The 14,997-nt window shown below is 41.2% G+C and overlaps 1 protein-coding gene across 5 annotated transcripts in view; it reads left to right on the forward strand.

Moving 5' to 3' along the window:
* The first annotated feature begins 496 nt into the window (after positions 1-496).
* The window catches only part of LOC115164875 (snRNA-activating protein complex subunit 4), a 28,089-nt gene continuing 13,588 nt past the window's right edge, over positions 497-14,997 (forward strand). The window contains exons 1-15 of one of the 5 annotated variants that reach the window (XM_029717754.1): positions 497-687; positions 10,984-11,124; positions 11,274-11,314; positions 11,402-11,507; positions 11,654-11,685; positions 11,798-11,938; positions 12,078-12,203; positions 12,290-12,368; positions 12,465-12,546; positions 12,738-12,839; positions 13,086-13,158; positions 13,258-13,422; positions 13,705-13,855; positions 14,233-14,339; positions 14,491-14,585. In XM_029717754.1, coding sequence (XP_029573614.1) covers positions 10,998-11,124; positions 11,274-11,314; positions 11,402-11,507; positions 11,654-11,685; positions 11,798-11,938; positions 12,078-12,203; positions 12,290-12,368; positions 12,465-12,546; positions 12,738-12,839; positions 13,086-13,158; positions 13,258-13,422; positions 13,705-13,855; positions 14,233-14,339; positions 14,491-14,585 — 1,427 coding nt within the window. In that variant the 5' untranslated portion in view covers positions 497-687; positions 10,984-10,997. Of the gene's footprint in view, positions 688-8,910; positions 8,970-10,983; positions 11,125-11,273; positions 11,315-11,401; positions 11,508-11,653; positions 11,686-11,797; positions 11,939-12,077; positions 12,204-12,289; positions 12,369-12,464; positions 12,547-12,737; positions 12,840-13,085; positions 13,159-13,257; positions 13,423-13,704; positions 13,856-14,232; positions 14,340-14,490; positions 14,586-14,997 lie in introns of those variants that run through there. The other 4 variants (XM_029717756.1, XM_029717752.1, XM_029717753.1 and 1 more) reach the window with 4 other exon arrangements.

The raw sequence follows: 14,997 nt of genomic DNA on the forward strand, positions 1-14,997 counted from the left end.
GTTCTGATTGGATAATAGTTATGATGATCCCACCAGCCACCACCTTGTACAGGGTCTCAACCCATAACTCCACTCCCTCTAGTCAAATGTGTATGTGTAGTTTAATGTGTGCTAAACGGGACTAATCTAGAAAATAGACTTTGGTTTTAGCATTGACTCCCTGTCTAAATATATTTATTTTTTAAATGCTCTGGGTTTAGAAACGGTTAGTGCTATCCCTAACCTTAACCCCTTACCTTAACCTTTACCATTAACCATTTTACAGGTCATCCCAGGGGTTCCGGGTAGCGAGTAACGTTGAAAAACTGGAGCTTCTGTGTAAAGCCTGTGACGTTTACTGTGGCGCTTGTGTTGCATTGTGGGTATTTCATGCATTTGAAGATTACAACGCTACATTTGATTGTTTTAATCAAGGAATTGAGTTGGAACATTCATTAATCTAAATTGTTTATGAATGCCACGATATTTAAAACAACCAACGTTGTTCCTTCAGTATTGCATGCTGGGAAATATGTTAATGTTCCAGCCGTGTTGTTTGCGGCGCGTAGAGATGTTCAACGAAGCAGCATGCCAATCAATTTCATTGGGATTTAGCTAGCGAGCCAGTTATTTGTTTTAATATATTTGTTATCATATTTACCACATATTTTGTAAATCATAAGACATCTATTAACCTGTCTGCTTTTGGTAAGTCGAGCTAAATTAGACCAGACTTTTTGACTGATGCTGAAAATGAGGGATGTTGCTTTTGCATTATGATTATTTCAGGTGTTGTTTGTTAGTTACTGAATTAGCTGCAAATGTTATCGTTGCTGCTCGCGCATGAGTTTGGATTCCAGCACGCCCCACCAGCTCGAGTTTCCACTAGTTTGCGAGCTACCTACTACAACCACAGTCAAAATTGGCTATATTGTAAAAATTCACTTTGTCTTAATTTAAGGGTAGGCATAAGATTAGCAGTGTGGTTAAAATTAGGTTTAAAACCAAATTAAGAAAAATTGTAGAAATGGGCGGGGTTTATGACTGTGCCTGTGGTAACTATGGACAAATTAAACTTTTTGTCACATGCGCCGAATACAAGTGTAGACCTTACAGTGAAATCCTTACTTACCAGCCCTAACCAACAGTGCAGTTCAAGAAGAGTTAAGAAAATATTTACCAAGTAAACTAAAGTAACAATAACGAGGCTATATATAGGGGGTACCGAGTCAGTGTGTGTAATTTGTACACTTAGGTAGGGGTGAAGTGACTGCATAGATAATAAACAGTGAGTACCAGCAGCGTACAAAATGGGTAGAAGCCTTTTGGTCCTAGACTTGGCGCTCCGGTACGGCTTGCTGTGCTGTATCAGAGAAAACAATCTCTGACTTGGGTGACTGGAGTCTCTGACGATTTAATGGGCTTTTCTCTGACACCTCCTATTATATAGGTCCTGGATGGCAGGAAGCTTTGCCCCAGTGATGTACTGGGCTGTACGCACCACCCTCTGTAGCGCCGTACAGGCAGTGGCGGTTCTAGACCATTTCAACTGGGGGGAGCTAAGCTGGGGCCAGTTACATTAGACGTTATTGTTGTCATATCGTTTTCTTCACTGCATTGCAGGCAAAAGACCATGTTCATAATCATCATTGCCACTGTCTAATAACGGATGTAAAAGAATGATAGCAAAAAGGTGTTATGTAAAAATTATTTCATACTCCACATTTAGGGGGGCCACAAGGAGGTCCAAAATTGTCGTCACAGGGGCACTGCCCCCCCCCCCAGAACCGTTAGTGCGTACAGGCTGACTACACCGCTCGCATAGCGTGCGTTGCAAAATAAATGTATAAATCTATATTATTCAATTATTGCACCCACACTGCTCGCGCGCGCCAACGACCGTCTGCGTTGCCAAGGGCTAACACTGAACCCAAACCAGCTGCGTGCGTGCACCAATTTATTTTGTCCCCCCACACCAAACTCGATCATGACACGCTGGTTAAAATATCAAAACAAACTCTGAACCAATTACATTAATTTGGGGACAGGTCGAAAAGCATTAAACATTTATGGCAATTTAGCTAGCTAGCTTGCATGTGTTAGCTAATTTGTCCTATTTAGCTAGCTTGCTGTTGCTAGCTAATTTGTCCTGGGATATAAACATTGAGTCGTTATTTTACCTGAAATGCACAAGGTCCTCTACTCCGACAATTAATCCACACATAAAACACTCAAGCGAATTGTTTCTAGTCATCTCTCCTCCTAGGCTTTTTCTTCTCTTGACTTTATATTGCGATTGGCAACTTTCATAAATTAGGTGCATTACTGCCACTGACCTCGTTCGTCTTTCAGTGGGTACCTGCTTCTATAAACCAATGAGGAGATGGGAGAGGCAGGACTTGCAGTGCCATCTGCGTCACAAATAGAACTGACTTCTATTTTCGCCCTTGGCAACGCAGACGCTTGTTGGTGCGCGCAAGCAGTGTGGGTGCAATAGTTGAATAATATAGATTTCAAAATTTATTTTGCAGCGCACGCGACGCGAGAGACGTAGTCAGCCTGTAAAATAGAAGTCAGTTCTATTTGTGACGCAGATCGCGCTGCAAGCCCTGGGGACTCTCCCATCTCCTCATTGGTTTATAGAAGCAGGTACCCACGTGCCATCTCCTCATTGGTTGTGTTTTGCGGGTACTATTTAATGAAGCTGCCAATTGATGACTTCTGAGGCGTCTGTTTCTCAAACGAGACACTCTAATGGACTTGTCGTCTTGCTCAGTTGTGCACCGGGGCCTCCCACTCTTTCTATTCTGGTTAGAGCAAGTTTGCGCTGTTCTGTAAAGGGAGTAGTACACATCGTTGTACGAGATCTTCAGTTTCTTGGCAATTTCTCGCATGGAATAGCCTTCATTTCTCAGAACAGGAATAGACTGACGAGTTTCAGAAGAAAGTTCTTTGTTTCTGGCCATTTCGAACCCACAAATGCTGACGCTCCAGATACTCAACTAGTCTAAAGAAGGGCAGTTTTATTGCTTCTTTAATCAGTACAACAGTTTTCAGCTGTGCTAACATAATTGCAAAAGGGTTTTCTAATGATCAATTAGCCTTTTAAAATGATATACTTGGATTAGCTAACACAACGTGCCATTGGAACATAGGAGTGATGGTTGCTGATTATGGGCCTCTTTACTCCTATGTAGTTTTCCATAAAAATCTGCCATTTCCAGCTACAATAGTCATTTACAACATTAACAATGTCTACACTGTATTTCTGATCAATTTGATGTTATTTTAATGGACAAAAAATGTGCTTTTCTTTCAAAAACAAGGCCATTTCTAAGTGACCCCAAACTTTTGAATGGTAGTATATGCTGATATGCAACATTTTTCATATCAGCGAGAAAGAATCTTTCAAATAAAAAAGATGCACTTACTGTAGCAGTTTTGCACAGATCTATAAACTGTGTGCCTCCAGTTAACGATCTATACTTTCTCCCCAGTTACGCTTACTCACTAGATGGCTAATAATCACAGGTGGCGGCTGTCTTCCCTCTGTCTTCCAGTAACAAACACTGTAACATGAAGATATGGCCGTATGGAAACACTAACCTTATAAAGGTGTGTAGTAATTTAACCTTTTTTAAATTTGTATTATTTCTCGCTGATATGAAAGATACTTCCTTGTGTTTCCAAAACAGTACCGCAAGTGATGCGTTTGAACCATGGGTTAAATAATTTTCCAATCTTTTCGTTCTGAACAGAACCATAATATGTTTAATTCCGTTCCACTGTTCCCACCAGCAAAATAAAGTTCTGAACTGGTTCAAACCCCCAAAAAGTAACGGTTTATATCATTATTTTCTGTTCCTTTTTAAACCTCTGAAATTGATTTTTTTTGGGGGGTGGGGGGTTTAGCACAACATTAATTTACTTCACCAATCAGTGCAGATTAGAGTTGTGAGCGGAGTTGAGCGATTGGAAATCCAATGAGCGGTGAGTAACTGCTCTGGTGCTCCATGTCCTTTCTACCACTCCTAAAAAACGCTCCATGCTCACAAAGCTCATTAAAATCACAATTTAACCAACACCCATCTATTTTTTTGGACTACCTCAAATCAAATTTTATTTGTCACATGCACCGAATACAACAGGTGTAGGTAGACCTTACTGTGAAATGGTTACTTACAAGCCCTTAACCAACAGTGCAGTTTTAAGAAACAAAAGTGTTGAAGTATTTACTAAAGTAACCTGAAGTTGACAAATAATTAAGGAGCAACAATAAAATAACAGTAGTGAGGCTATATACAGTGGGTACCGGTACAGAGTCAATGTGCGGGGACACCGGTTAGGCAAAGTAATTGAGGTAATATGTTGAGGGAAAGTAACTGTGCATGGATAATTAACAGAGTAGCAGCAGCGTAAAAATGGCGGGGTGTTGTGGGGACAATGCAAATAGCCCAGGTAGCCCTTTGATTAGAGTCTTATGGCTTGGGTGTAGAAGCTGTTAAGAAGCCTTTCGAACCTAGACTTGGCGCGCCGGTACTGCTTGCCATGCGGCAGCAGAGAGAATAGTCTATGACAAGGGTGGCTGGAGTCTTTGGCAATTTTTTGGTGCCTTCCTCTGACACTGCCTGGTATAGAGGTCCTTGATGGCAGGAAGCTTGGCCCCAGTGATGTACTAGGCTGTACACACTACCCTCTTTAGTAGAGGTCGACTGATTATGATTTTTCAACGCCGATACCGATTATTGGAGGACCCAGGAGAGAAAAGCGTGCTTTCACAGACAGTTGCACCATGACTGACCACAGACCTCACTAAGTAACCCTATCTGTATGTGACCTAACCATTCAGGATTCGCTGTGTCTCTTCGACCGCTTGGCATGCCCTGCTTTGGTAACTGCCTGTACATTACCATGTTTCTCTTCCTTTCCCCAAATCCCCTACTACTGGACAGTCCCCATTAGAGGTCGACCGATTATGATTTTTCAACGCCGATACCGATTATTGGAGGGGCCGAAAAAGCCAATACCGATTAATCGGCCGATTAATAAATTTATTTGTAATAATGACAATTACAACAATACCGAATGAACACTTTTATTTTAACTTCATATAATACATCAATAAAATAAATTTAGCCTCAAATAAATAATGAAACAACATTCCATTTGGTTTAAATAATGCAAAAACAAAGTGTTGGAGAAGAAAGTAAAAGTGCAATATGTGCCATGTAAAAAAGCTAACGTTTAAGTTCCTTGCTCAGAACATGACAACATATGAAGGCTGGTGGTTCCTTTTAACATGAGTCTTCAATATTCCCAGGTAAGAAGTTTTAGGTTGTAGTTATTATAGGATTATTTCTTTCTATACGATTTGTATTTCATATACCTTTGACTATTGGATGTTCTTATAGGCACTTTAGTATTGCCAGTGTATCAGTATAGCTTCCGCCCCTCTCCTCGCTCCTACCTGGGCTTGAACCAGGAACACATCGACAACAGCCACCCTCAAAGCAGCGTTACCCATGTAGAGCAAGGGGTAAAACTACTCCAAGTCTCAGAGCGAGTGACGTTTGAAACGCTACTAGCGCGCACCCGGCTAACTAGCTAGCCATTTCACATCGGGTACACCGGCCTAATCTTGGGAGTTGATAGGTTTGAAGTCGTAAACAGCACAATGCATTGCGATGGGCTGCTGGCAAACACACAAAAGTTCTGTTTGAATGAATGCTTACGAGCCTGCTGCTGCCTACCATCGCTCAGTCAGACTGCTCTATCAAATCATAGACTTAATTATAACATAATAAACACACAGAAATACGAGCCTTAGGCCATTAATATGGTCGAATCCGGAAACTATCATCAGGAAAACAAAACGTTTTTCCTGTCAGTGAAATATGGAACCGTTCCGTATTTTATCTAACGGGTGGCATCCCTAAGTCTAAATATTCCTGTTACATTGCACAACCTTCAATGTTATGTCATAATTACGTAAAATTCTGGCAAATTAGTTCGCAACGAGCCAGGTGGCCCAAACTGTTGCATATACCATGACTCTGCACGCAATGAACGCAAAATGACACAATTTCACCTGGTTAATATTGCCTGCTAACCTGGATTTCTTTTAGCTAAATATGCAGGTTTAAAAATATATACTTCTGTCTATTGATTTTAAGAAAGGCATTGATGTTTATGGTTAGGTGCAGTCGTGCAACGATTGTGCTTTTTTCGCAAATGCGCTTGTTATATCATCCTCCATTTGGCGAAGTCGGCTGTCTTTGTTAGGAACAAATAGTCTTCACAGTTCGCAACGAGCCAGGCGGCCCAAACTGCTGCCTTTACCCTGTCTCTGTTTGCAAGAGAAGTGACACATTTTCCCTAGTTAAAAGAAATTCATGTTAGCAGGCAATATTAACTAAATATGCAGGTTTAAAAATATATACTTGTGTATTGATTTTAAGAAAGGCATTGATGTTTATGGTTGGAGCAACGTGTACCTGAGCGATTATATGCAACGCAGGACAGGCTAGATAAACTAGTAATATCATCAACCATGTGTAGTTAACTAGTGATTATGATTGATTGTTTTTATAAGGTAAGTTTAATGCTAGCTAGCAACTTACCTTGGCTTCTTACTGCATTCGTGTAACAGGCAGGCTCCTCGTGGAGTGCAATGTAAAGCAGGTGGTTAGAGCGTTGGACTAGTTAACCGTAAGGTTGCAAGATTGAATCCCCGAGCTGACAAGGTAAAAAATCTGTCGTTCTGCCCCTGAACAAGGCAGTTAACCCACCGTTCCTAGGCCGTCATTGAAAATAAGAATGCTGACTTGCCTAGTTAAATAAAGGTCTAAAAATAAATAAATAATTACAACAACAAAAATCCTCCAAATCGGCGTCCTAAAATACCGATTTCCGATTGTTATAAAAACTTGAAATCGGCCCTTATTAATCGGCCATTCCGATTAATCGGTCGACCTCTACTCTTTAGTACCTTGCGGTCGGAGGCCGAGCAGTTGCCATACCAAGCGGTGACGTAACCAGTCAGGATGCTGTCGATGGTGGACCTACCAATTGGCTTATAAGTATTGAAACCATACCATATGGATTTGAATGTAAAGTATTTGAATTTACATAAAAAGGTGAAATGTAAGAAGCGAACATAATTTCAAATAGGCTACATGTCATAGTGAACAGCATGTAAGTAGTTAGTTAACAAGCTTATGTGTGTGCAGAGCGGCACCAGATTATTATAGTTTTTAAATAATAAAAGTAGTTAATAAATAAAATGTGAAACGTAACTATAGTATTCTTGGGGTGGCAGGTAGCTTAGTGGTTAGAACGTTGGGCCAGTAACTGAAAGGATGCTGGATCGAATCCCTGAGCTGACAAGGTAAAAATGTGTCGTTCTGCCCCTGAACAAGGCAGTTAACCCCCTAGGCCGTCATTGTAAATAAGAATTTGTTCTTAACTGACTTGCCTAGCCAGCTAAATGAAGGTACATTTAAAAAAATAAATAAACTAGCATTGAAAAAGTTAATCCATTCTTCTCTAAGTATCTCTCTCCCTAATTTCTGAATCACGCTTGTAACGTCAGCAGGCTATGCTTTGGAGGGGCTGGTAGCCTACACACACACACACAGGCAAAGATTTTCAGCTGGCAGGCAGACATACACTGGAGTGAGGGCTTTGCATAGGTGCTTTATTTCATTTTATTGTAGGACTGGAAAAAATGCCTGGAACGTAAAACAAAGTTATTAATCAGTTTCCATGCTTTTAAAATAACGTTTCTTTTCCGGAACAGTATAAATTATTTTTGTTCTGATTTTGTCCCTAGAAATTTTTTTTTATTGTGCAGTTTTCTGTTCTGTCCACTGAACTGGTTCCAACCCTTGGTTTTAACGTTCAGAACGAGCGTTTGGACTCTTAACAAAAGTCAAGGCCAGAAGATACTATCGTCAATAGGCACAAAAGGTACAGTGCATTCGGAAAGTAATCAGACCCCTTGACTTTTTACACATTTTGTTACGTTGTAGTCTTACTCTAAAATGGATTCAATTGTTTTTACTTAATAAATCTACTTACAATACCCCATAAAAAAAAAAGCAGAAAGTTTTTTATTTTTAGCAGTCTTATCACATTTACATAAGTATTCAGACCCTTTACACAGTACTTTGTTGAAGCACATTTGGCAGTGATTACAACCTCAAGTTTCTCCAATTTCTTCTTTGCAGATCCTCTCAAGCACTGTCAGGTTGGATGGGGAGCGTCACAGCTATTTTCAGGTCTCGCCAGTGATGTTCGATTGGGTTGAAGTCCACATGTGACGCTTGGCATTCAAGCCAAAGAGTTCAATCTTGGTTTCATCAGACCAGAGAGCTGCCTTTTGGCAAACTCCAAGTGGGCTGTCATGTGTTTTTTTTATTGAGGAGCGGCTTCCGTCTGGCCACTCTACCATAAAGGCCTGATTGGTGGAGTGCTGCAGAGATGGTTGTTTTCTGGAACGTTCTCCCATCTCCACAGAGGAACTCTGGAGCTCTGTCAGAGTGACCATCGGGTTCTTGGTCACCTCCCTGACCTAGGCCCTACTTCCCTGATGGCTCAGTTTGGCCAGGCGGCCCACTCTAGGAAGAGTCTTGGTGGTTCAAACTTCTTCCATTTAAGAATGATGGAGGCCACTGTGTTCTTGGGGACCTTCAATGCTACAGAAATTTTTTGGTACCCTTCCCCAGATCTGTGCCTCGACATAATCCTGTCTCGGAGCTCTACGAACATTTCCTTCGACCTCATGTCTTGGTTTTTGCTCTGACATACACTGTCAAATGTGGAACCTTATGTAGACAGTTATGTGCCTTTCCAAATTATGTCCAATCAATTGAATTTACCACAGGTGGACTCCACAATCAAGTTGTAGAAACATCTCAAGGATGATCAGTGGAAACAGGATGCACCTAAGCAAAATGTTGAGTCTCATAGCAAAGGGTCTGAATACTTATGTAAATAAGATTTCTGGTTTTACATTTTAATACATTCTAAAAACCTGTTTTATTCTTTGTCTTTATGGGGTATTGCCTGTAGATTGATGAGGATTTATTTTTTTGTTAATCCATTTTAGGATAAGGCTGTAACGTAACAAAATGCGGGAAATATTGCTGAATACTTTCTGAATGCACTTACAGTGAGGGGAAAAAAGTATTTGATCCCCTGCTGATTTTGTACATTTGCCCACTGACAAAGAAATGATCAGTCTATAATTTTAATGGTAGGTTTATTTGAACAGTGAGAGACAGAATAACAACAAAAAAATCCAGAAAAACGCATGTCAAAAATTGTATAAAATGATTTGCATTTTAATGAGGGAAATAAGTATTTGACCCCTCTGCAAAACATGACTTAGTACTTGGTGGCAAAACCCTTGTTGGCAATAACAGAGGTCAGACGTTTCTTGTAGTTGGCCACCAGGTTTGCACACATCTCAGGAGGGATGTCCAACTCCTCTTTGCAGATCTTCTCCAAGTCATTAAGGTTTCGTGGCGGAGGTTTGGCAACTCAAACCTTCAGCTCCCTCCACAGATTTTCTATGGGATTAAGGTCTGGAGACTGGCTTGGCCACTCCAGGACCTTAATGTGCTTCTTCTTGAGCCACTCCTTTGTTGCCTTGGTCGTGTGTTTTGGGTCATTGTAATGCTGGAATACCCATCCACGACCCATTTTCAATGCCCTGGCTGAGGGAAGGAGGTTCTCACCCAAGATTTGACGGTACATGGCCCCGTCCATCGTCCCTTTGATGCGGTGAAGTTGTCCTGTCCCCTTAGCAGAAAAACACCCCCAAAGCATAATGTTTCCACCTCCATGTTTGACGGTGGGGATGGTGTTCTTGAGGTCATAGGCAGCATTCCTCCTCCTCCAAACACGGCGAGTTGAGTTGATGCCAAAGAGCTCCATTTTGGTCTCATCTGACCACAACACTTTCACCCAGTTGTCCTCTGAATCATTCAGGTGTTCATTGGCAAACTTCAGACGGGCATGTATATGTGCTTTCTTGAGCAGGGGGACCTTGCGGGCGCTGCAGGATTTCAGTCCTTCACGGAGTAGTGTGTTATCAATTGTTTTCTTGGTGACTATGGTCCCAGCTACCTTGAGATCATTGACAAGATCCTCCCGTGTAGTTCTGGGCTGATTCCTCACCGTTCTCATGATCATTGCAACTCCACGACGTGAGATCTTGCATGGAGCCCCAGGCCGAGGGAGATTGACAGTTATTTTGTGTTTCTTCCACTTGTGAATAATCACACCAACTGTTGTCACCTTCTCACCAAGCTGCTTGGCGATGGTCTTGTAGCCCATTCCAGCCTTGTGTAGGGCTACAATCTTGTCCCTGACATCCTTGGAGAGCTCTTTGGTCTTGGCCATGGTGGAGAGAATGGAATCTGATTGATTGATTGCTTCTGTGGACAGGTGTCTTTTATACAGGTAACAAACTGAGATTAGGAGCACTCCCTTTAAGAGTGTGCTCCTAATCTCAGCTTGTTTCCTGTATAAAAGACACCTGGGAGCCAGAAATCTTTCTGATTGAGAGGGGGTCAAATACTTATTTCCCTCATTAAAATGCAAATCAATTTATAACATTCTTGACATGCGTTTTTCTGGATTTTTTTGTTGTTGTTATTCTGTCTGTCACTGTTCAAATAAACCTACCATTAAAATGATAGACTGATCCTTTCTTTGTCAGTGGGGAAACGTACAAAATCAGCAGGGGATCAAATACTTTTTTCCCTCACTGTATGTTAGCGTCTACGAATGGGTTACAAACAGTACCTAATCTGTAACTAATGGAAACCAAACATCTTTGGTTAAATCACATTATCTGGTGAAACAATCTGTAGCTATGTTGTTACTAGTGTAATGTTTAGGTTAACTTAACTAGCTAGCTACTGTATTTTCAGTGTATTTTGTGCTGTTAGCTGGTCCCTGGTTTTGTTTTCATTCATTACCCATTGTTTTTAAAAGGTGCCTCATTCATTATGTCCTCGGATGACCTTCTTGCACAGAGGGAGAGAATCGAACGCCAGATTTTGGCGCTCGAGCAAAACCTTGGATCCGAAAGCAATTCCGGCATTGAACTACTATCTTCAGATAGTTGTGCATCTGGTTGGTATCTAAAGCATGTTAAAACGTTGTTGCAGTGTGCTTGTATAGAGAGGACACCCTTACTCCTGCACTAATCATAGAATACAATTTAGTCTTCAAAACTCCTTGGCATGCTTCTTAAATCTGTCATTTGTTTTCACTGTTGTCAGATGATGGATCAGACGACAATGCTTCTCAACCAGAAGATTTGGTAAGATTTATTGACATCACCAATATTACCTTGTGACCATGATTTATTTCAGGTGAATTGAGAAATAATGTCAACCTGCTCTTCTAGGGTCCTCCGGGGAACTTGGAGGCAGAGCGGGAGCGAATACAGAGAGAGATTGAAGAGTTGGAGTGCACTCTTGGTCCAGGTGCATTTAATGCTGAGATTCTTTCAGGTAGCTAAGGCCCTTGCCTTGTGTTGTTTCAACAGGTTATTTGTTGTTTCGACAGGTTATTCATTGTTTCATGGATTTAAGTTTTCCTGCTAGTATACATTTATACCGGGAGTGAGTGTGACCCCTTTTATAATGTGTTGAAACAGATGTGGATGGCCAAGGAAGTGCAACAGAATTGGTTAGTATTGATTAGCATTTTCACAATTCCAGCACTCCAGTTTTCAGTTTGTCACATGATGTAAGGTTACTGTAACATGGCCTTGTGCTCTCCTTTCTCCCATGTCTGGTAGAGCGAAGAGGACAGTGCTGAGGAGCTGGACCTACCCCAGAACATAGATACATGTCTGCAAATTAACCTGGTTTATCAGGAAGTGTTGAAAGAGAAATTAGAGGATCTGGAGCGACTGTTAACAGACAATCAACAGCAGCAAGTAAGAGATTAATAACTAAAAGCCCACTTATTTTCTTAAAGGTGCAGTCTGAAATCTGTTCAATGAATCTTTTCAAGTTTTTGCTCTGAGCTGTGCAATGTCCATGCGATGTAATAATTTTTGTGGTTTTTCCCTACAGAAAGAGATTATGTCTCAGCTATCTGGCACAGGAACTCCCCAGGCTACCACATCTGGAGAACCCACACTGAAGCTTTTCTTGGGGAGCTTTCTGAATCCCTATTTCAGAGATAAAGTCACATTTCTGGTAGGGATGAGTTCTGAATCAGTACAATATGAGCATGGTCAAGGGGTTATACCTACATGATTTTACATTGTCTCTAATTCCCACAGGGCCCACCCGCTAATCCAGAAACCAGGGAGAAGATGAGTAAAAGAATCAGACCTACTGATGATGTCAAGATGAAAAGATGTGAGCCTAAAAATAATCATTGTTAGACCTTAGTGCTCCTTGCATCCTTGTTAAGTGACATCACCATTATCGGAGAGTGACTTTTTAATTTTTCAGGGGAGGGGTGGCAGAAGACTCTGCTGATTAATGCTGTGGTCAAAGACAGCATGAAACGCATGACACAGCCCAAACTGTCCAAGTAAGTAAAGGGTGATTGTTTTCCCCTGAATGGTATCTTTTGATAATGGGAATGTCTTATTTGCTACATTTTGAAAAGCACAGGAGCAAAACTTCAGCTTTTTACATAGGGTTTATGAAATGTAGGTAAACATTTTTAGGATTGGTGTTAACAAATTGGCCTACATGAATGACATGATTTTTGTCTCATAGGATTGAATACCTTACACAGAAAATGGCCAAAGCTGAAAACATGGAAAAGCTAATCCTGCAGAAACAAATCACTGAAATTGAAAAGGACATTGAGGCCATCAGGTGATTACCATCATAACTATTTTACGGGAAATAACAATCTAGCCTATTAATTCCAAGATGACACCGGTTATCTTGTCAGACATGTCTGTTTTGTGTTTGTTCTCACTTTACATGAATAGATTAAATGGATTGAATTGTTTAATCCATATGTATTGTATTGTAATGTTCATAAACTCCAACTCCTTTTGTGGTTCCTGAGTCAAACCATTGCTATGTAACTGTTGCCGGATGTGCTTTCCCTTGCAGTGCACTGAAGGAGGATGAGCTGATGGGTGGCCGCTATGATGACCATGACTGGCAAAAGATTTCCAATATTGATGTGGGTCGAGTAACTGCTATCTTCTCCTCCATTCATGTGTTTGTTTTGCTATTGTTAAAAATGCTTAAATGTTGACGCTAACATCTTATTCCTATCCAGTTTGAAGGTATCCGTGAAGCTGAGGACATAAAAAGCTTTTGGCAGAACTACCTGCATCCCTCCATTAACAAAGCCAGTTGGAAGGAAGACGAAATTGAAATGCTCAAGAAAGTTGCTGTGAAATATGGGCACCACAACTGGGATCAGATTGCTGATAAACTTGGGGTAAGAGCAGACAATATTGGTCAAATAGCCTCATGATTGTTACGCTCTCCTATCAGTGGGTTCCAGAGGTGATATTTCTAATCCTGATTTGTACAGTTTGGTTGATTGATTGGACTTTGTTTAGAGCGAAGTACCTGATACTGAACCGTTCAGTTTCTCGGTAGTAGGTAGGTCAAGTGTAATTCCATGAACGTCCTAACATGACCAATTTCTTTGAATGTGTAAACTATTCAGGTTTATCCATTTAGAACTCATGTCCTCTCCCCTGTATGTCACACACAGACCAACAGGACAGCCTTCATGTGTCTCCAGACATACCAACGCTACATCTGCACCGACTTCAAGAGGAGAATGTGGGGCAGACTGGAGGATGACATCCTTAGAGAGCTGGTGGAGAAGATGCGGATAGGGAACTACATCCCTTACACCCAGAGTAAGTCCCCACAACCCAATGTACACCCTGGCTTTTACTCATTATCTATGTTATTGTTGGTGCACATCGATGAGTTGTTATTGTTGTCCCCAGCTTATGTCCCCTTCTTTGTAAAGCTCCAATAGGAGTGTGACCTGATGAAATTGTATTCACTCACTACTGTAAGTCGCTCTGGATAAGAGCATCTGCTAAATGACTCAAATGTAAATATAAATACAAAGCGCTCAGGATACTGTCCACTGCTCTACTCTACTGATTTTTCTCTTTAGAAAAAGTGCTTGTTCAATACAAGATACTATAGCTTGTCATGGTAGTGCATCGTGTGTTGGGTTCTGGGAATTCAGCTTGCTTTCTCCATGATTTCTGTTGTACTCCAGTCTCCTATTTCATGGAGGGCCGGGATTCATGCCAGCTGATGTATCGGTGGACTCAGGTTCTGGACCCGACCCTCACGAAAGGCTATTGGTCTAAAGAAGAAGATGAGGTATGGGAAGGAGGGTTTTTGGCTTTTTTGTTGGGAATAGTATCTTTAGCTTCATCTAATCTGTTCCAAGGACATTTTGTCATGTCCCCATATGTACAGTATAAATATTTGATAATATAAATTGTGCTGTGACTTTTGTTTGTTGTTGCAGATGCTACTGAGAGCAGTGGCTAAACACGGAGCGGGGAACTGGTGGAAGATGCGTCAGGATGTGCCTGGAAGAAATGATAGCCAGTGTAGGGACAGGTGAAGACTAATATTGACTCTGATCGATGGAGCCAATGCATTGACCAAACTCTCACGACATTCGCTGACAGTCTCCCTGATGGCCACCCTATTCTAGTTAACTCAAACTTGAAAAAGTATTATAAACTGGGTGGTTCAAGCTTTGAATGCTGATTGGCTGACAGCCATGCAGGGCATAAAATAAATGTTTTTGGTCCACCAGCCACTGTGCCAGGTAGATCAAAATATCTACCAGCCACTCAGATTTTTTGGTTACACATTACTTGAAACCCAGCGTCAACACGTTATGACATGCTCATAACAGTTGACATAACCTGCCATAATAGGGTCATAACACTCATGACCCATATATTTACACCTGTTGTGACATATATTGTGTTATTTTATGGCTGGTTATGACCCCTACATAAGT

This window comes from Salmo trutta, chromosome 27, assembly GCF_901001165.1.
Source record: "Salmo trutta chromosome 27, fSalTru1.1, whole genome shotgun sequence".
NCBI lineage: Eukaryota > Metazoa > Chordata > Actinopteri > Salmoniformes > Salmonidae > Salmo > Salmo trutta.